At 37.7% G+C, this 20,720-nt stretch overlaps 1 protein-coding gene across 1 annotated transcript in view; it reads left to right on the top strand.

The window, feature by feature from the left end:
* Positions 1-20,720, top strand: part of FBXL20 (F-box and leucine rich repeat protein 20) — a 96,982-nt gene that overhangs the window by 31,539 nt on the left and 44,723 nt on the right. Inside the window, 1 exon segment of the mRNA XM_080825819.1 lies at positions 20,628-20,689. Coding sequence (XP_080681945.1) covers positions 20,628-20,689 — 62 coding nt within the window.

Genomic DNA, 20,720 nt, shown 5'->3' with positions numbered 1-20,720 from the left:
TACTTTAACATTAGGTTGTCGTGTTTTTAGGAATTTATCCATTTCTTTTAGGTAGTCCAAGTTGTCAGGGTATAATTGTTCATAGTAGTCTCACGATCCTTTACATTTTTATTGGTATCATTTGTAAAGTTTTCTCTTTCATTTATAATTTTATTTGAGTCCTCTTTTTTCCCTTAGTTAGTCTGGTTATAGGTTTCTCAGTTTTGTTTATCCTTTGAAAGAATCAGCTCTTAGTTTCATTTATCTTTTCCATTGGTTTCCTTCATTTCTGCTCTAATCTTTATTATTTCCTTCTAATTTGGGGCTTAGTTTTTTTCTTCTTTTTCTAGTTTCTTCAGGTGTATTGTTCAGTTGTTTGAGATCTTTATTCTTAAGATAGGTATTTATGGCTATAAGCTTTCCTCTTAGAACCGCTTTTGCTGCATTCCATATGTTTTGGTATGTTGTGCTTCCATTTCTGTTTGTCTCAAAATAGTTTTTGATTTCCTTTTTGATCTCTTCTTTGATCCAGTGGTGGTTCAGTAGTGAGTTGTTTAATTTGCATGCATTTTGTGAAATTTCCATTTTTCCTCCTATGACTGATTTTTAGTTTCATACGTGTTATATTATGATTTATAATAAATAAATATATTGGTCTTTGTCCACAATTCTTGGCTTACAACTCCCAAAACCTTTGGAATTTCCTAAATGATAAGAGCAATGGAAACTTCTTTTGTTAAAATATTTGATCTTCCATCCTCAGTTTAGAGCCATAGAGGTGAAATGACATCTTGTTACTTATAACAAGCCACTTTCAACCACACTGCATTTATGTTAATAAAGTGGTTTTTGGAAAGCCTCTAGTAAGCCTCTAAGATAGAAGCTGGTAAGGAAACCAGTCTTGACTAGAGGATTGGAACTTTCAGTCCCATCTCTCTCCTCCCTTAACCCCAAGAAGATAAAGGAGTTGAATCACTTGCACATGGCCAGTGATTTAAACAATCATGTCTATATAATGAAGCCTCCATAAAAACTCGAAATGGTGAGGTTCAGAGATCTTCCATGTTGGTGGCATCACATATCAGGAGGGTGGCACACCCTAGTTCTTATGGAGACAACAGCGCCGGTGCTCAGAACAGTTTTGGACCTCCTCCTATGTACCTCTTCATCTGGCTCTTCACTTATATCTATATAATAAACTGGCAGATGCAAGTTAATGTTTCTATGGGTTCTGTGAACCTCTCAAGCAAATAAATTGAACCTGAGGAGGGGATCATGGGAACCATCAATTTATAGCCAGTTAGTTAGAAGCACATGTAACAACCTAGGTTTGCAGTTGGCATCTCAAGTGGGACAGTCTTGTGGGACTAAGCCCTCAACTTGTGGGATATGATACTGTCTCCTGTAGATAGTGTCAGAATTGAGTTAAATTTGTAGGATACCCAGGTAGTGTCTGCTACGGATTGGAGAATTACTTGATGGTGTTGGAAAACACACATCAGAATACCATTGTGGTCAAGAAAAATACTTGATATAATATCTGTATTATTGAATTTGTTGAGTTTTTTTTTTTTTTGTGCTCTAACATGTTCTTTCCTGGAGAATTTTTTTCCTATTTATTTATTTTGAGAGTGTATGCATGAGCATGCAGCATGTGTGGGGAGAGGGAGAGAATCTTAAGCAGACTCTGGTCCTGAGCACAGAGCTGAATCTCAAGACCCTGAGATCATGATCTGAGCTGAAATCAAAGAGTGTGATGCTTAACTGACTGAGCCACCCAAGTGCCCCTGTCCTGGGGAATGATTTTGTATGTACTTGAGAAGAATGTATATTCTGCAGCATATTCTGTATGTTCTGTATATGTCCGTTAGGCCCATTAGGTCTACAGTGTTGTTCAAATATTCTGTTTCCTTATTGATTCCCTGTCTGGCAGTTCTGTTGTGGAGAGTAGAAATAAAATTGGTGTTTATCTCTCCCTTTAGTTCTGTTGTTATTTGATTTATGTATTTAGGTGCATAAATATTTACAATTGTTATATCCTCTTGATGAACTGACCCCTTTATCATTATATAATAATGATGTATAATACCTTCATCTCTTGGTTACTTTATTTTTTAAGATTTTATTTTGTTATTATTTTAAGATTTTATTTATTTGTCAGAGAGAGAGAGAGAGAGCGCGCATGCACAAGCAGGGGCAACAGCAGACAGAGGGAGAAGCAGGCTCCCCACTGAGCAAAGAGCCCAATGTGGGATTTGAACCAAGGGTTCTGGGAGCATGACCTAAGACAACCATATACAGTAGCATAGTTTTCTTGCTTGATCTTAGGATCTTTAATGTATCCTACGATTATAGTTTTTCTATAAAATTTGTTCCAGCAAGTAACATAATGACTCATAATAAACTAAAACTAAGTTTTTATTTTTTTTTTTAAGATTTATTTAACAGAGAGAGAGATCACAAGCAGGCAGAGAAGCAGGCAGAGAGAGAGGGGGAAGCAGACTCCCCGCTGAGCAGAGAGCCCGCATGGGGCTCGATCCCAGGACCCTGAGACCATGACCCGAGCTGAAGGCAGAGGCTTAACCCACTGAGCCATCCAGGCACCCCTAAAACTAAGTTTTTTGTGTGAAACCACATTTCCTGCTTTGTATTTATGTAACTGCTAATTGCTTAATCTATATGAAAGTTTTTTAAACTTATCCCTATTTAGTTTCCTCTTGATACTGTCCTTTAGAAATCATATTGAATCGTAATTCTTATAACAAAGGTATTATTTATCCTAATAGGTTTTGTAGTCTCCACAAGTTTAGTAAATATGCTTAATGATTTTATCAAAAACATCTAAAACTAGTGTTTTGATCAAACATGGGGTTTGACTGAGAGGACATGTATTTCCTTTCCTCTTCAAATAGTACAAAATTACAATAAAGGAATAAAAAGAGGCATAAGATCCCAGGGACAAAAATGAGTGGAAGAAGAAGAAACCATAGATGAAAAATTTCAACTATTTTTTAGAAGATAAAAAATGGATAGAAGAGTGTTAAGTGATTTAGCCAAATGGAGGAAGGTACACCCCCTGGTTTGTCTGCAGAGACAAGGAAATGAGTTTACCCAACACAGCCTCCCCAGAGACTCAACACTTGGTGGCAAAATGTCTCTGAAAAGACAAGGATGAGGCTTGAGATTAAAAGTAGGTAATGTTAAAAAAACAAAACAAAACAAAAAAGGTAATACTTGAAAGTCTTACATGAAGTGGTTGAATCATGCAAACTACTTCTTCCTCCTCTAGGAAACTGGGGATTTTTTTTCTCCAAGAAAATGGAAGCTGAGGGTTCTGGATCCAGGAACATCATATGCATGAAGAGGATAGGGGTTTGGAGCCAAGGAATTAAATGAAAATCTGCATACAGACTGGTGGGTCTTCGAAGTAAAAATGAGCTTCCGTTTAGCTTCTTAATGCCATGAATAGGAATTGACAGTCAAGGAATAGGCAGATAGTTGAGGAAGCCTCTAAAATAAGAGGCCAGGGGTACCTGGGTAGCACAGTCAGTTGAGTGGCTGACTCTTGTTTTTTGTTTTTTTTTGTTGTTTTTTTTTTTGGCTCAGATCGTGATCTCAGAGTCGAAAGATCAGCACAGAGTCTGCTTAAGACTCTCTCTCCCTCTGCCCCTCCCCTTGCATGCATCCTCGCTCTCTGTCTTTCAAAACAGATAAATATTTTAAAATAAAATGGGAGGCCAAACAAGTAAGAGAGAGGGCAAAGAGCAAAGGAGGGAGAAAACTGGGGTTGGAGGGGGAAAGGGTTTTAATCTCTAAGAAATGAAATGTTGTATCTCCAAAAGAACAGGATGTTATTTTGAAAATCTTGGAACAGATAAGAAATAACATTTGCAAATAGAAAATATTATAATTACACCCCTCTCCAAATAATGGAAGGATTGTGGATAAATTTGAAACAGTTTCCTAGGAATTAGAACAAAAAGATTAAAGGAGGGAAGTAGAAGATAATTTTTTTTAAAGATTTAATTTATTTGAGGCAGAGAGAACATGAGAGAGAACATGAGCAGGGGGAGGGGCAGAGGGAGAAGTAGGCTCCCTGTTGCTCATGACCTGAGCCAAAGGCAGATAGATGCTTAACCAACTGAGCTACCCAGGTACGCCCAGAAAAAAATAATTTTTTAAAAGATTTTATTTATTTATTTGACAGAGAGATCACAAGTAAGCAGAGAGACAGACAGAGAGAGAGGGGGAATCAGGCTCCCCGCTGAGCAGAGAGCCTGATGTGGGGCTTGATCCCAGGACCCTGAGACCATGACCTGAGCCGAAGGCCGAGGCTTAACCCACTGAGCCATCCAGGTGCCCCAAGAGAAAAATAATTTTTAAAATTCAAGATAGTCTATTATTGGACCTCATGGTCTAATAGAAATTCAAATATGAGAGGACAGAGAAAATAGAAATGATGCCTAAAAAATCTCCAAAACATTGTCCAAGTCATAGATTGTAAATTGAAAATGCTGAAAGAACAGTAAAAAAGGCAAAGACCCAAGAGGTGTGATTATGAAGTTTGGTAAACTGGAGATACAGAAACTTTACTAAAACCTTCCAGAAAGGGTAACTAGAGGTTACATTCAAAGGACCAATCAGAATGGCATTACATATCACAGTAGTAACAGAGGGAGGTAGAAATGCATCAAGCTGTGTCTTCATATTATCTTCAATGGGAAAGATTTCCTACCTATAATTTTATTCCCAGCCAAATTATCAATCAAATGTGAGTCTGAAATAAAGATATTTTTAGATGCACAAGTGACTCCAAAATTCTAGTTCTCATCAGCATTTTTTTTGTTCATAAGTTGCCCCTAAATAGCAAGAGAGAAGAAATCAGGTTAAAGAAGCAGAATTCAAACAGAAGAGCTAAGGGAGAGCCCAAGATGACAGCTGTGTAGCCAGTCCAGAGCATCCCCGAGCAGAGTGAAGCAGAAGAAAGAACAAAGGGTTTTGGGAATGTACAGCTGCAGGAAAAAGACCGTATCTGATGTATTTGAGCATGTGGAAAATATTGATAGACATGTGACATATGTTGGAGCTTTTGAGGAAAAGCTAAAAAACATAGAAAACAAAAAAAAAAATGTGAGGTAGTCATTAATTTGCAGAGAGAAGTACCTGGTCTTACTGCTCTACTTGGCTGAGTACTGACTGGTATCACTCCAATCCTTTTACTCTGACTCTTGATTTAAACGAAGACCCATAAAATTACATGGGATGTGGAGAATGGAGGCAGAAGCTGAAACTAAATACTTATATTCCACTGCAGGATGTCAATAGATAAATCTAAATTTGACAAGTCAATCCTATTTAGAAAAAGAAAGGCAACCAGAACCTCCTAGAAGAGTCTATAGGATGTAGTGGTAAGGAGGACTCTGCTGTTTTTCCAGTCCTTTTGTCTTGGTTGATTTTTTTTTTATATAAAAGGTCAATGAAATTATATACTATATTGTAGAGACCTCTTTCCAAATACTTATCAGTTAATTAATATCAGGCAGATATCTAGCTATGTCATGCATCCTTTGTTTAGTTGTCTTGTTCATAATAGCACCATTGTCTGACTCATATCATGGCCTAAGAAGTCTAATAGATTTCCTTTAACTATTAACTTGGTATTACTTTCCCTGAATGACTTTCTTAGGAAGTTAGTTCTTCAGTTCTGCTTTAAAGAGTCTTTGTTCTAATTTAACATTGTTTCTCTTGGTTCCTTTTAAATTTAAATATTTCTGACATGCAGTTAAGATATCCTGTGTGCTGTGTACTTTATTTGATTCTTGTGTTATCTAAAACAGGAGAATGCTTTTTCTACAAATAAATACCATGGCTGTGTTAAAATACTATTGCTTTGGAAATATTTCCATAACAGTAAGATGATTTAGAATGTGTGTTTGTGAGTGAATTGTAAAATTACTATCTGACATATGTCTTGGAAAATTCCACAGCTTCTGCCAGTTTTCAGTTTCTGGCACATTGACTAGAATTTGTACATGAGGAAATCAAACTCTACTTTCCCTTGATTTACCAATCCCTGTGGTGTTTTGGAATATGAGATTAGAGTTTAAATACTTGCTAATCCTGAGTCAGATCCCATTATTCCCTGGCTGTATCTACTCTTAGTTCTTTAGTGTTTATATAGTAGATGGGGTGGGTCTGGGGTAGTGAAGGAGGAGGAGAGAGAAGGACAAGTAATTATATTGTTACTTTGAGTTATCAGTTCTTTCACTTCATAACCTCCAAAGACGTTTTCAATAGGGCATGGAAGATTTCCTGGATTGAGCAGCTTCCAAAATGAGTTCCAGTCATACCGAGTGGATCACCAAGGTTCATGGTGTCGTGAGGGCCCTAAAATGTTGCTGGGGTTAGTTAAAACTGAATAAGTGAAAGAAACAACAGAAAACAGAATAAAGGTGTATACTTATTTTATACTGAGAGCAATGAATTGGTAGTAGATACAGATTTTGGTTAGTAAACAGAAATCAGGATAAAAGAAAGCTCAGAATGTTGAGTCAGATGTTAGAAGGTGTCCAAAGCAGAAAGTTTGACCTATTAAGTAATGTGTCTGTTCTCTAAGTGTATCCCTTCCTTGGTACTTTTAATCTAGGAATTTCTTTCTTATGATAAATTTACTTAGGAGATGGTAATGCACTGGCAATAGTTTTTATTTAAAATGCAATTTTATTTCTACTAGGGACAAGATGTAGGGTGGAGGAATTACAAACTGATTTTGTTTTAGGTTTATTTAGCCATACAAAAATGTTTTTCCTCTTAGATTCTGGCAAGAAAATCAGCCAATTGGAAAAACATCTGGTGTTAGTTGAATGAAGGAATGGCATAATCAGTAAAAATTACTTATAGGAAAAAATAGTGAAAAGAAAATCTTATGTAGCTTTAACTCTGGATTTCTTTATGAAAATTCTTTTTTTTTTTTTTTTTTTAAAGGAGAGGAAGAGCTCTTTATAATAATCTCTGTGCCCAACATAGTGCTTGAACTCATGACCCTGAGATCAGGAGCTGCATGCTCTACTGACTGAGCCAGCCAGGCACCTCCTAAAATCTCATTCTTAATTTTTCACTAAAATTTTCCTCTCACCAAAATATTTGACCTGTGTTGGGCTCCCTTTGTATGTCTCAAGTTTTACTCAAATCTGTGATCATGAGTCATAAACATTATATGAAGAGCCTGTTTTTGTAGCTTTTGCTGTAATAACCACTCTAAGACTTAGTAGCATAAAACAGTTAATTATTCAGCCCAACAGGACTTCTGCTGGTTGCTGGAAAAGTCACTCATGAGGCTCCAGTTGTCTGGTGGCTTGACTGGGACTTGAGTGTCTAAGATAGCCTCACTTACAGTCTGACACCTGGGTGTCACTGTCAGCTAGTACTCTTTTTTCCACATGATCTCTCATCATTCAGAGAGTTATGTTAGCCTGAATCTTTTTTTAACGTGGTGGCATGAGTGTTTCAAGAGGGTAAAGCTTCAGTGTCTCTTAAGGCTTAACCTTGGAAATCACACATTGTTACTTCCACCACATTGTTTTGGTCAGATTAAATCACCATGTCAACTCAGATGCAGAGGGTGAGAAAACAGACTCTACCTTTTGAAGGGAGGTACAGCAAAATCCTGTTGCAAAAGGGCATTGCCATAAAGAGTTAAGATTTAATGAAAACCATTATTATGAGTTTCTACCATGGTCTTCCCTCTGACTCCAGTGATTCACATTCTTATCACATGCAAAATATCCCCTCCAGTGGTCCTCATATGCGGTTCCTCTTGATCCAGAGACCTGTGAACTAAAAAGAAAAGTTATCTGCCCCAAACACACAATATATACACTCTTGTCACAGGGATGGAGTAATGACAATAGACATTCCCCCTAAAAAGGGGGAGATAATAGGAGGCACATAGCAATTATGGGTTCTTACCAGTTCTGAAATCTAGCTGGGCACATGTTGTCAGGGTCATCTACTCCAGAATCAGGAAATGTACCTTGACTGGGGCCCAGTTCTGCTTCCTTGGAATGGTTCCCTAATCTGTTGTTCTCAGTGATTCTTGGTACCACATTCCGAGCTCTTAATGCTGCTTTCAGACCAGTTTCTCCTTCTACATAGGAAGTGTCTTATGAAGCTGAATATCTTTCTCAGTGTCTTCCTTCCTATAGAAAGTTGGGATCCTAGAGACCTCTTTTCATTTTGAATAGTCTCTGTTCCTTTTTTTTTTTTTTTTGGTCTCTGTTCCTTTTAATCCAACTGGTACATACTCTTTTAAAATTTCTAGGATTTTTAGGGCCTCTGGGGTCTTGGTTGGGCATCCGACTCTTGGTTTTGGCTCAGGTCATGGTCTCCAGATTGTGAGATCCAACCCTATGTTGGGCTCCACACTCAGCACAGAGTCTGCTTTCCCTCCTCCCTCTGCTTCTCCCCCCACTCATGCTCACTCACTCTCTCTCAAATAAATAAATAAAATCTTAAAAAAATAATAAAAAAAACTTCCAGGATTTTTTATGAATCTGATTTGTGTTATTCTGTGTCCCAAAAGCTACAACATTACAACTCATTTTAACACAGGCCTTTCTCTAGTTTGGTTGTAGGCTGTTGTGGCATAATCCCTTAAGCTTCTTAGAGGGCTTCTTGTCTAGTTGAGAGAGTCAGCTAGGTATGGCTTCAAAATTTTCTGAGGTTTTTAAAAGGAACCTATAGCCAAATCTTTTATCTGATATTTACCTTGTGGTTAGTTCTCATTTTGAGAATCTTATGGCCTGAGAGACAGAAGATGAGGAATAGTTTCATTTTCCATTATAGCAAGATCTAGGCCCTCTATATATCTTCTTATTTTTTTTCTTTCAAACTGCAGTTCTCTCTTCAGTGTATTTCTTACCATACTTTATTATATGCAGCTAAAGGACTAATTACCACTTCCAAAGCAGCTAATATAAACATGTTTAAAGACTAAAGGAGCAGCGCCTGAGTGGATCCATCAGTTAAGCTTCTGACTCTTGGTCTCAGCTTAGGTCTTAATCTCAGGGTCATGAGTTCAAGCCTTGCCCTGGGCTCCATGCTGAGCACGGAGCCTACTTAAAAAAAGAAAACAAAAAAAAACCAGAGGAAATCAGGTTTAAATAATTAAAAGAGAGTATGATGACAGTGACTCAGATAGAGAATGTCAATGAAGAAATAGAAATTTATAAAAAAAGAATCAAATGGAAATTCTGAAGTTGAAAAGTAAAATAACTGAAAAAATTACCAGCAGAGGAACTCAGAATCAAATTGGAGATCACACAGAAAGAGAATCTGTGGACTTGAAGACAGCAGTAAAATAACCCAATTTGGAGAAAAGAATGAAACAAAATTAACAGAACCTTGTGGGACATCAACTGAACCAGCAATACATATGTGGTTGGAGATGGGAGAGATAGAAAAAAATATTTGAAGAAATAATAGCTGAAAATTTCCCAAATTTGATGAAAAATGTATATCTACACATCCAGAAATCTGAGTGAATAGGACTAACACAAAGAGGTCTACACCTGGGCATGTTTTTATTGAACTGTTTAAATCCAGATACAAGGAAAAGGTCTGGAAAGCAAGACAGAAAGAATTCAGGATATACAAGAGACCAGCAATACGATTGACAGCTGACTTTTCACCAGAAACAGTGGAAGCCAGAAAGCAGTTGGGTAACAAGTCAAAGTGTAGAAAGTAAAAATTGTCAATTAAGAATTCTATATTTGGTGCACCTGGGTGGCTCAGCCTGTTGGGGGTCTGCCTTTGGCTCAGAACATGGTCCCGGGGTCCTGGGATTGAGCCCTGCATCAGGCTCTCTGCTCAGCAGGGAGTCTGCTCTCTCTCTCTCTCTAATAAAGAAAATCTTTAAAAAAAAAAAAATTCTGTATTCACATATCAAAGGACACTTAAGAACCTGAAAAGACAACCTAAAAAATGGGAGAAATTATTTGTAAATCATACATCTAAATAATCATATATTGAATATTTAAAGAACCCTTACAAAGCAGTTGCAACAAAACAATCCAATTTTATGAGGTCAGAGGATTTGAATAGACATTTCCTCAAAGAATATACATGAAAGGCTAACAAACATGAAAATAAGCTCAACATCATTAGTCATTAGGGAAAGGCACATCAAAACTATAATGAAATAGCACTTTATACCCACTAGGATGAATATAATTAATAGAAAAAGTGGGAAAATAAGAAGTATTGGCTATTATGTGGAGAAATTTGTGTTTTTAAAGTAAATTCCACCCAGTGTGAGGCTCAAACTCATGAGCCCTAGATCAAGAGTTGCATGTTCTCACTGACTGAGCCAGCTAGGTCCCCCCAGTGTAGAGAAGTTTAAAACTTTTATATTGTTGGTGGCAGTATAAATTGGTAAGTTACTGTGGAAAACACTTTGGTGGTTCCTTAAAAAGTTGGAAGTACCATACAACTCAGAAAATCACTCCTAGATAGATACCAAAAGAACTGAAAACAAATATTCATGAAAGTACTTGTGCACAAATAATGTTCATAGCAGCAGTATTCACAATGGCCAAGAGGTAGAAGCAATCCAAATGTCCATTGACAGATGAATGGATAAACATTTGATATATCCATACAATGAAAGATTCATCAGCCATAAAATGGAATGGATTACTAAGATATGGTACTGTATGGGTAAACCTAAAAAATGAAATAAGCCAGACCTAAAAGATTGCATTGAATGATTCCACTTATGTGAAGTATCCAATTAGCAATAATCGCGCCTCAGATAAACCTCATTGGCTACGATACTGCCACTGCGCAAAGCTTTATGTGACATATCCAGAATAGGGAAATCTATAGTGATAGAAAGGAGAGTAGTGGTTGGCTAGGTCTAAGAGTTGGAGGAGATGGGATGGTACGTTGTGGGAATGATTACTTAATGAGGACTGGGTATCCTGGGGGAATGAAAACTTTGAAACTAGAGAGATGTGGCAGTTGTATAACATTGTAAATACTAAATGCCATTGAACTGTACTTTAAAATGGTGTATTTTATGTGAATTTTCCTTCAAAAATAATTTAAGTGAATTCTGTATCCAGCAAAGCTATTACTAAAAAATATAGGCAAAATAGAGACATTCCCAGAATAGCAAACATGGAGAATTTGTTGTTAGCAGACATGAAATATACTGCTTTACATGAAATACTAAAGGATGTCCTTTAAGCTGAAAGGATATGGTTCCAGATGGTAACTCGAAGGAAAATCACTGTAAAAGTTAATTACAGGAGTAAATACAGAAGGCTATAAATAAATTTTTCTCTTATATTAGTTTAGCTGAATTAAAAGACACTTGTGTAACACAATAATGATAAAACTGTATTACTGGGCTTCTAAGATAAATATGTAGGGGCCCCTGGGTGGTGCAGTTGGTTAAGGGTCTGACTGTTCATTTTAGCTCAGGGTCATGAGATCAAGCCCTGGGTTAGGCTCAGAGATCAGCAAGGAGTCAGCTGAAGTTTTCTCTCCCTTTTCCTCTGCCTCTCCCCATGCTCATTTGCTCTCTCTGTCTCTCAAATAAATAAATAAATAATTTTTTTTAAAAAGATTTTATTTATTTGACAGAGATCACAAGGAGGCAGAGAGAGAGAGGAGGAAGCAGGCTCCCTGCTAAGCAGAGAGCCCGATGCGGGGCTCGATCCCAGGACCCTGGGATCATGACCCAAGCCAAAGGCAGAGGCTTTAACCCACTGAGCCACCCAGGTGCCCCTAAATAAATAAATCCTAAAGGAAAAAAGATAAATATGTAACATATGATAATAACAAAAAGGAGGAGGGGGAAATAGATTTCTTTTGGAGCAAAGTGTGTTTTTTTTTTTTTTTTTAAGATTTTGTTTATCAGAGAGAGAGTTAGCGAGTGCACAGGCAGACAGAGGGGCAGAGGGAGAAGCAGGCTCCCCGCTGAGCAAGGAGCCCGATGTGGGACTTGATCCCAGGACACTGGGATCATGACCTGAGCTGAAGGCAGCTGCCCAATCAACTGAGCCACCCAGGCGTCCCTGGAGCAAAGTTTTTATATTTTACCGGAATTAAATTAGTAATAATCTAAAATAGATTGTGATAAGATATTTTTTTTAAACAACAGAAAAATTACAATGGTACTCTAGAAAATACCAGCTTTAAAGAAGATAGTAAAAGAAGAAGAATAAAAGACCTAAGACATACAGAAAACAAACAGCAAAATGAGAGGCATCCGACTAAATCAATAATTACATTAAATGTGAATGACTTATATACTTAAAAGGCATAGATTGTCAGACTGGATTTTTTTTTTTTTTTAAGATTTTATTTATTTGACAGACAGAGATCACAAGTAGGCAGAGAGGCAGGCAGAGAGAGAGAGGAGGAAGCAGGCTCCCTGCTGAGCAGAGAGCCCTATGTGGGGCTCGATCCCAGGACCCTGGGATCATGACCTGAGCTGAAGGCAGAGGCTTTAACCCACTGAGCCACCCAGGCGCCCCCAGACTGGATTTTAAAAAAACATTCAACTTAAAAAAAAATTCAACTTTTTATGCTGTGTAGAAAAGGCACACTTCAGATTCAAAGCCACAGATAGGTTGAACATAAATGAAAGAAGATATACTACATTTGTACTAGCCTTGAAGAATCTAAAATGAAATTAAGAATACAGTTTGGGGCACCTGAATGGCTTAGTTGGTTAAGTTTCAAACTCTTGGTTTCAGCTCAGGTCATGATCTCAGGGGCCATGATCAAGGGCAGCATAGGGCTCCGGAGTCTGCTTGGGATTCTCTCTCTCTCCCTCTTCCCCTCCCCCTGCTTGCACTCTCTTGCACTCTCTCTCTCTCTAAAAATAAATAAATAAATCTTATAGAAATACATTTTGATTCACAATGGCATCAAAAAGAATAAAACACTTGGGAATAAATATAGCAAAAGACTTACACACTGAAAATTATGAAACATTGCCTATTATGAAACAAGACCTAAAAAATAAACGGACATCGCAAGTTCATGGTTTGGAAGACTCAGTATTGTTAAGATGGCAGTTTTCTCCAAATTGTTCTGTGGAATCAGTGCGATCTTTGTCAATATCCCAGCAGGCTTTTTTTGCAGAAATTGGTGAGCTGGTTTTAAAATTTGTATGGAAATGCTGCAAAATAACAAACACAGTATGAAAAGTTACACTTCCTGGTTTTAAAATAATATAAAGCTGTGGGAATCAAGATAGTGAGTTATTGGTCAAAAGATAGACCTATAAAGTAATGGAGCAGTACTGAGAATCTAACAGTAAATGTTTACATTTGTGGTCATTTGGAGACAGAATTGGAGAAAATATTTGCAGATCGTATAGTCCATAAAGGGCCTATATATATACAGAGTCCTTAAATATAGAAAGAATTGTTAAATCTCAATGGTAAGACAACCCAAATAAATGGACAAGTCATTTGAATACATATTTCACCAAACAGGTCATTTGGGTAACATGAAAAGACTTATTAACATTAGTAATTACAGAAAAGCAAATTGAAACCATGATATACCAATTGGCTAATGTTAAAAAGATAGACAACAAGTGATAGTACAGTATGGACACACTGGAACCCTCATACATTGCTGGTGGGAATGTAAAATGGTATATAGCCACTTTGGAAAACAATTCAGTGATTTTTTAAAAGTTTAAAATAAACTGCAGCACTTGGTTGGCTCAGTTGGTAGACCATGCAACTCAACCTCAGGGTAGTGAGTTCAAGCCCTACATTGGTGTAGAATTCACTTAAAAAAATTTTAGGGTGCCTGCATGGTTCAGTTGGGTAAGTGTCTGACTCTTGACTTTGGCTCAGATCATGATCTCAGGATTGTGAGATTGAGCTCAGCATCTCCATGCTCAGCAGAGTCTGCTGGAGATTCTCTCTCTCCCCCTCTTCCCCCTCCCCCTCCCCCAACCACTAGTGTGCATGCACTCTCTCTCAAATAAACAAAATCTTTTTTAAAAATAAAAATTAAAAAAGGTATAAAATTTAACATACAATACAAATCAGCAGTTCTCCATTTTAGATTTTTTTTTTTAAGATTTTATTTATTTATTTGACAGAGAGAGAGAGACAGTGAGAGAGGGAACACAAGCCAGGGGAAAGGGAGAGGGAGAATCAAGCTTGCTGCTGAGCAGGGAGCCTGATGGGGGCTTGATCGCAGGACCCTGGAATCACGATCTGAGCTGAAGGCAGACACTTAACCTACTGAGCCACCCAGGCGCCCCTATTTAAAAAAAAAAAAAATTGACAAAGCACTCTACTGGAAAGATACAGAGTGTTAAAATCATGGAAGCCTGCTGGGAATTTATAATCAGAAGAGTATTACCAGATCCCTACAGTATAAATAACATTGATTGGTTCACCAATTTCTGGGCTCTGTGTTGGTTGCCAACTACACAGTGATGAACTAAACAAAAAGTTCCTTTCCTCTCAGATCTCATAGTCTGATATAAGGAGTTCTACACCAACTTAGAACTAGTATTTTGTGGTTTCACAGGAGAGAAACAATCCCATCCTATTAGGGAGATTGGGAAAACCTTCATGGTATAGATAGCATGTCCAGTGGACATCAGTCTGTTTCTACTGATAGAATAGGCAAGTTTGGTTGTGTGGGTGCTTTAGAGAAAACAGTATAAACAAAAGCACAGAGCCTGCTGAGAGGGAGCAAATGGTTTTTAATTTCCTATTTTATTTGTTTTCCTCCATTGGTTGTTCTTTACTGCATATAGTTAAAACTTGCTTTGAATTATAAAATGTGTCATAAACCATAAAAGATGCTTTTGATTTTAATTGTTAAAAATTAAAATTAATTTTAACTGTCCTAAATTCAGAAGCATTAAAACATAAAAATAAAAACAAAAATTTTTAATTGTGGAAAAATACATATAAAATTTGCCATCTTAATCATTTTTAAGTGCACAGTACACTCACAATGTTTGTGTAATCTCCAGGACTCTTCATCTTGCAAAACAGATGATACCTCTTAAAATCTAAAATAATGTAAGTAAATTTAGCTGCATGTATCAGAGTCCCAAATTAAATGTTGCTTAAATATGTTAGAAGTTTCTTTTTCTGTCATATAAAGTCCAGAGGCATGGTGTCTCTACAGTCATCTATAGGTTTTTTTCTAGTCTTCTGCTTATCTTTAAAACTGTGGCTTTCAACTTCATGATACAGGATGGAATTCGGTCATCCTAACCACATTTCAAGCAGCTCAAGTAGGAAGGAGTAAGAAGGGGCACATCTTCTCTCTTTAAGGACACTCTGGAATTACACACATCACTTTTTCTTCCAACCTGTTGGCCAGAACTTAGTGACCTAGCTTTATCTAGCTGCCAAGAGAAGTAAAGTCATCTTACCATACAGCCATATACTAGCTAAAAGTTGGGAGTTCTGTTACTCTTCTATAGAGCTGAATCAGATCTTTCTAATTTTTGAAGTTGGGAACTATACTCCAGTTGAACCAGCAGGGGTCACTGTTGAGCAAGTACTTTGTTTCTTTCTTTGTTAAACTTACCTGCCATTACATTTCTCACTATATAATTTATAGAAAAGCAATTATAGTTTTATGCAAAGCAACTATAAATGCTAATGTATGACAAAACACATCACTTAGATTTTTAAAAACCCGAATATTTAAGAACGTCCTATCCCTAGATAAATGCTATGCAGTTTCTGTCTGTCTGTTCAGGGGATGGTGTTCTCTCATGAAACAATTAAATTTTTTTTGTTTTTTTAAAGATTTTATTTATTAGAGAGAGAGAGAGAGAGCACAGGCAGACAGAGAGGCAGGCAGAGGCAGAGGGTGAAGCAGGCTCCCTACGGAGCAAGGGGCCCGGTGCGGGGACTCGATCCCAGGACGCTGGGATCATGACCTGAGCCTAAGGCAGCCGCTCAACCAACTGAGCCACCCAGGCGTCCCCCATGTAACAGTTAATAGAGAACAATCTAGTTGCTCTCTTGTTCTTCCCATGACTATATCCTTGTAACTGTTTGTGGATAGATTATAAAAAATACACAATGATATATTCCTGTGTTAATATGAAACCAGATTACCTAAGAATGTCATGTGTTTGAACAGTCACTTCCTCTACAACAATTATATCTAAAATCTTTTCACAAATTTGTTGTAATTCATTATATCTTAGATCTAATTGGTTTTGACAGCCTTTATATTTTGGATGAAAAAACCAAAGTTTGGATTCAGCTGAAATAGTAAAATACCTAAAACATATATTGAAATGTTTATTTTACCAGCAACACCATGAACTGGAACAGGAGCCATATGGGTTTCCTAGAAAACATTTAAATTATTGTGTCTACCTCTAGGAGTGTTTTCTAACTTCCACTGTTATGTCACTTCAAATAATGAAATATTCTGATTATTTTATAGAACTGTAATTCTATCTTTTTACCTTTTTTTTTTTTTTTTAAAGTAGGCTCCACACCCAGAATGGAGCCCAACATAGGACTCGATCTTATGACCCTGAGATCAAGACCTGAGCTGAAATCCCAAGTCAGGTGTTTAACAAGCTGAGCCACCCAGGCACCCCTAGATTAAATCCTGAGATTTGCAATCTACTTCATCTGGTCCATTGGTTCTCAAACTTCAGGAAGCATTGGTGTCACCTGAAGGACTTCTTAAACTACAGATTGCCCTTCTTCCTTTCCACCTCCTCAACCCCATTTTTGATATTAATGGGTCTGGGGTACAGCCCAAGAATTTGCACTTCTGATAAAGTCCCACTTGATGCTGATGCTGCTGGTCAGATGACCACAGGTTTTGAACTATGGATCTTATTCTTTCTTGGAACGTTGGAGTAGACTGTATATGTGCACAAGGGAGAGGAGAAATATGTAAATCTGGACAGATGTCCTATAAGCCTGGTGTTTGCCAGATCCTCTGAGGACACTGTTTTTCCCCTCACTTACTTTCATGCTTCCACAGATACAACACCACAGTCTTTTTTTTTTCTTAGTTTTTTTTTTTTTTAAGATTTATTTATTTGAGAGAGTGAGAGTTTGTGTACATATGCACAGTGAGGGAGGGGCAGACAAGCTAACCCCACAGGGACCCCATGCTGGGTTTGATCCATAGTCCATAGGACCTGGGAATCGTGACCTGAGCTGAAACAATTCAGTTTATATAGACTGATGCAAGAAAAGCAATTAGTTGTTGGATGTGATTTTTGCTCCTTTTTATATCTAGAGTTTGGAAGTCATGTGAATTACATATGGCGGGTTTATATTTTTTAACAATTTAATTACTATGTATATTCAAGTGAGCAAAGTGCCCTATAAGGCAAGATGTGTAGCATTTAATAAATATATTTTGAGTATACAAGATAAAGAGCTTAGCATTTCCGGGGCACCTGGGTACCTCCGTGGGTTAAGCCTCTGCCTTCGGCTCAGGTCATGATCTCAGGGTCTTGGGATCGAGTCCCACATCGGGCCTCTGCTCAGCAGGGAGCTTGCTTCCCTCTCTCTTTCTCTGCCTGCCTCTCTGCCTACTTGTGATCTCTGTCTCTCTGTCAAATAAATAAATAAAATCTTTTTTTAAAAAAGAGCTTAGCATTTCTAATATATAAATGATTGTCCTTTTGTGAAATTGAGTTGGGCAGAGTCTAGTAGATTGGGTGTTGAGTGAGTCCATTTTGTACTTAAAAAATTTTTTCCCAAAGATCTTAAGCTTAAGATACATGTTGTGTGCTATCTAACTCTGAAAAGTCTCCCAGGTCTCTTTTTGATACTTTATTTTCTTTGTAAGACATTGTTATTTATGTCATCAACCTTTGGTTATTCAGCTTTTTATTTTTTTAAGTATTCAGCTTTTTTTTTTAAGTATTCAGCTTTTTTATTTATTTTTTTTTAAAGATTTTATTTATTTATTTGACAGAAAGAGATCACAAGTAGGCAGAGAGGCAGGCAGAGAGAGAGGGAGAAGCAGGCTCCTTGCTGAGCAGAGAGCCCGATGTGGGGCTCGATCCCAGGATCCTGGGATCATGACCTGAGCCGAAGGCAGAGGCTTTAACCCACTGAGCCACCCAGGTGCCCCAGTATTCAGCTTTTTAAATGGGTTATAATTCCCCCCTGTGTTCTATTCTCTAAGTGTACCCAGAGAGGAGTGATCATGGTGTAGCATCTTAGAAACTGTATCATTTGAGAAGAACTTAAACTTGTTTAGAAGGAAATATGAGGGACGCCTGGGTGGCTCAGTTGGTTAAGCGGCTGCCTTGGGCTCAGGTCATGATCCTAGCGTCCTGGGATCGAGTCCCACATCGGGCTCCTTGCTCGGCGGGGAGCCTGCTTCTCCGTCTGCCTCTGCCTACCACTCTCTGCCTGTGCTCGCTCTCTCTCTCTCTAACAAATAAATAAATTTAAAAAAAAAAGGAAATATGATAGCTTCATTTTGAAAGATTGCCTTATAGAAGGAGGATATGATTTTTTAATAGCTTCCACTAATGGTTAGAAATTATAGGGAAGCAGATTATTCTTTAATGTCATATAATTTCCTAAAACATGTCACTGTCAGTCAACAGCATTACTTTTATTATAAGATTTTCTTTTGCACTGAAACTTGATAGAGTCCAGCTTTCCATCACCAAGTCCTTTTTGCTGCTTCAAATATCCTTCTTTTTCTCCATTTTGTTTTGTTTTTTTAATTTTCACCAGCCTTGGAGATCTTGTCATCTTTTCTTTTCTTTTTTTTTTTTTAAGATTTTATTTATTTATTTAACAGAGAGAGATCACAAGTAGGCAGAGAGGCAGAGAGAGAGGGAGAAGCAGGCTCCCTGCCGAGCAGAGAGCCTGGTGCAGGGCTCGATCCCAGGACCCTGAGATCATGACCTGGGCCGAAGGCAGAGGCTTAACCCACTGAGCCACCCAGGTGCCCCTCGTCATCTTTTCTTGAACTATAATTTCAATGTATTCTTAGCTTATGTCCTTACTACCAGTCCAGAGTTTAATTTCTTTAGGTTTCTCTTCTCTTCTCTACAGGATTATTTCAAATTTCTAGCCTGGTATACAGGTTTCCTTCATGACCAAAACCCACTATTCACAGTTCAGTGTACTAAGTTCCTACTATGCGTCGGGCCCTGTGCTCAGTCCTGGAAATATGTTGGCAGATATGAAAGTCATGGTCCCTGCTCTCACAGAGCTTTCCATGTAGCTGGAGGGTAGGTTGTTAATAGTTTTTTTTTTAAAAGTCTATTGTAAATACTCTTTGAATGTCTGAGATTGAGGGGGAAGTACATTCTTTCCACTACTTTCCTATCCCTTTACTTTTTCTACTTTGAATCATGAAATGCTAAGGCTTTCATGTATGAGTCCATGCTTTTATACATCTTATCTTCCCCTTTTTTCCTTGTTAATTAACTTCTGGCCTTCCTTTAAGATGTCATGTGTGGGGAGACTTAGTTATTTCTTCCCTTGCTCTCATATTACCTCTTGTCATTTATCTCTAATAATAAAGTATTTACTTTCTATGTTCATTGTAGAGCTAGAGCTCCTGAAGTACAGAGATATCATCTCCTTTTCTTTGTATCTCTTTCCCTATAAAAGTGCCTGATTTGGGGCACCATTAAGCAGATGCATAATGACTGAGCCACCCGAGCCATCTGCGGCTCAGGCCATGATCCCAGGGTCCTGGAAGCCAGCCCCACATCGGGCTCCCTTGTTGGCGAGAAGCCTGCTTCTCCCTCTCCCACTCCCCCTACTTGTGTTCTCTCTCTCTCTCTCTCTCTGTCAATTAATAATCTTTTAAAAAAGAAAGAAAGTAGTTATCTTTAAAAAAAAAAAAAAAGATTGTCTAATTTGGGTGCCTGGGTGGCTCAGTGGGTGAAGCCTCTGCCTTCAGCTCAGGTCATGATCTCAGGGTCTTAGATCAAGTCCCACATCCGGGCTCTCTGCTCAGCAGGGAGCCTGCTCCCCCCGCCTCCCCCTGCCTACCTCTGCCTACTTGAGATCTCTCTCTGTCAATAAATAAATGAAATCTTTAAAAAAACAAATAATAGTACCTATTGTGGGTTATTTGATTAATTTGTTAAATGATCACTTGCGTGCATCAAGGATGCATGTGGTGGTGGTCATGAAGCATTACCAGTTTTCTGCATGTTAAGTAAAATCAGAATGTTTCCTATCCTAGGATGGTTTCCAAGCACCTCCTTGAACAAGTAAATGTGACTTAGATTTGGAGAATCACCTTATCTTAATTTTTAAATGGTCACTGTGCAGTGATGTGATTTTAAGCACATAAATCTTTTGCAGTTCTGTTTCCTTTCAAGAAAATGAAGATTAAGAATAGTATGAAGACTTAGTACATTAGTACATGAAAAATACTTAAAACAGTACCTGCCACCTAATGTCATCCTTCTGATTGCTGTTAATTTTTTCTAAAGACAGGGAACAAATTAAATGTCTCAAAGATGTTTTTCAGCCCAAAGAGTCCCTAAAAATATTACTTCAACTTATAATATCCCCTATACTTATTCACCTCTCTCTTTAGAGGACTGTCTCTAAACTTTGAGTTGAATGTAATAAAATGTTAAGTAACACTAAGTGATTTTGTTTTTGCAGATGTTCTCAAATAGTGATGAAGCTGTAATCAATAAAAAACTTCCCAAAGAACTCCTATTGCGGTAAGTCTGAATGCTAATTTTAATTTGGTGT

This window comes from Martes martes (genome assembly GCF_963455335.1).
Source record: "Martes martes genome assembly, chromosome: 16".
NCBI classification, from domain to species: Eukaryota; Metazoa; Chordata; class Mammalia; order Carnivora; family Mustelidae; genus Martes; species Martes martes.
This window is presented reverse-complemented; position numbering and strand designations above follow the sequence as displayed.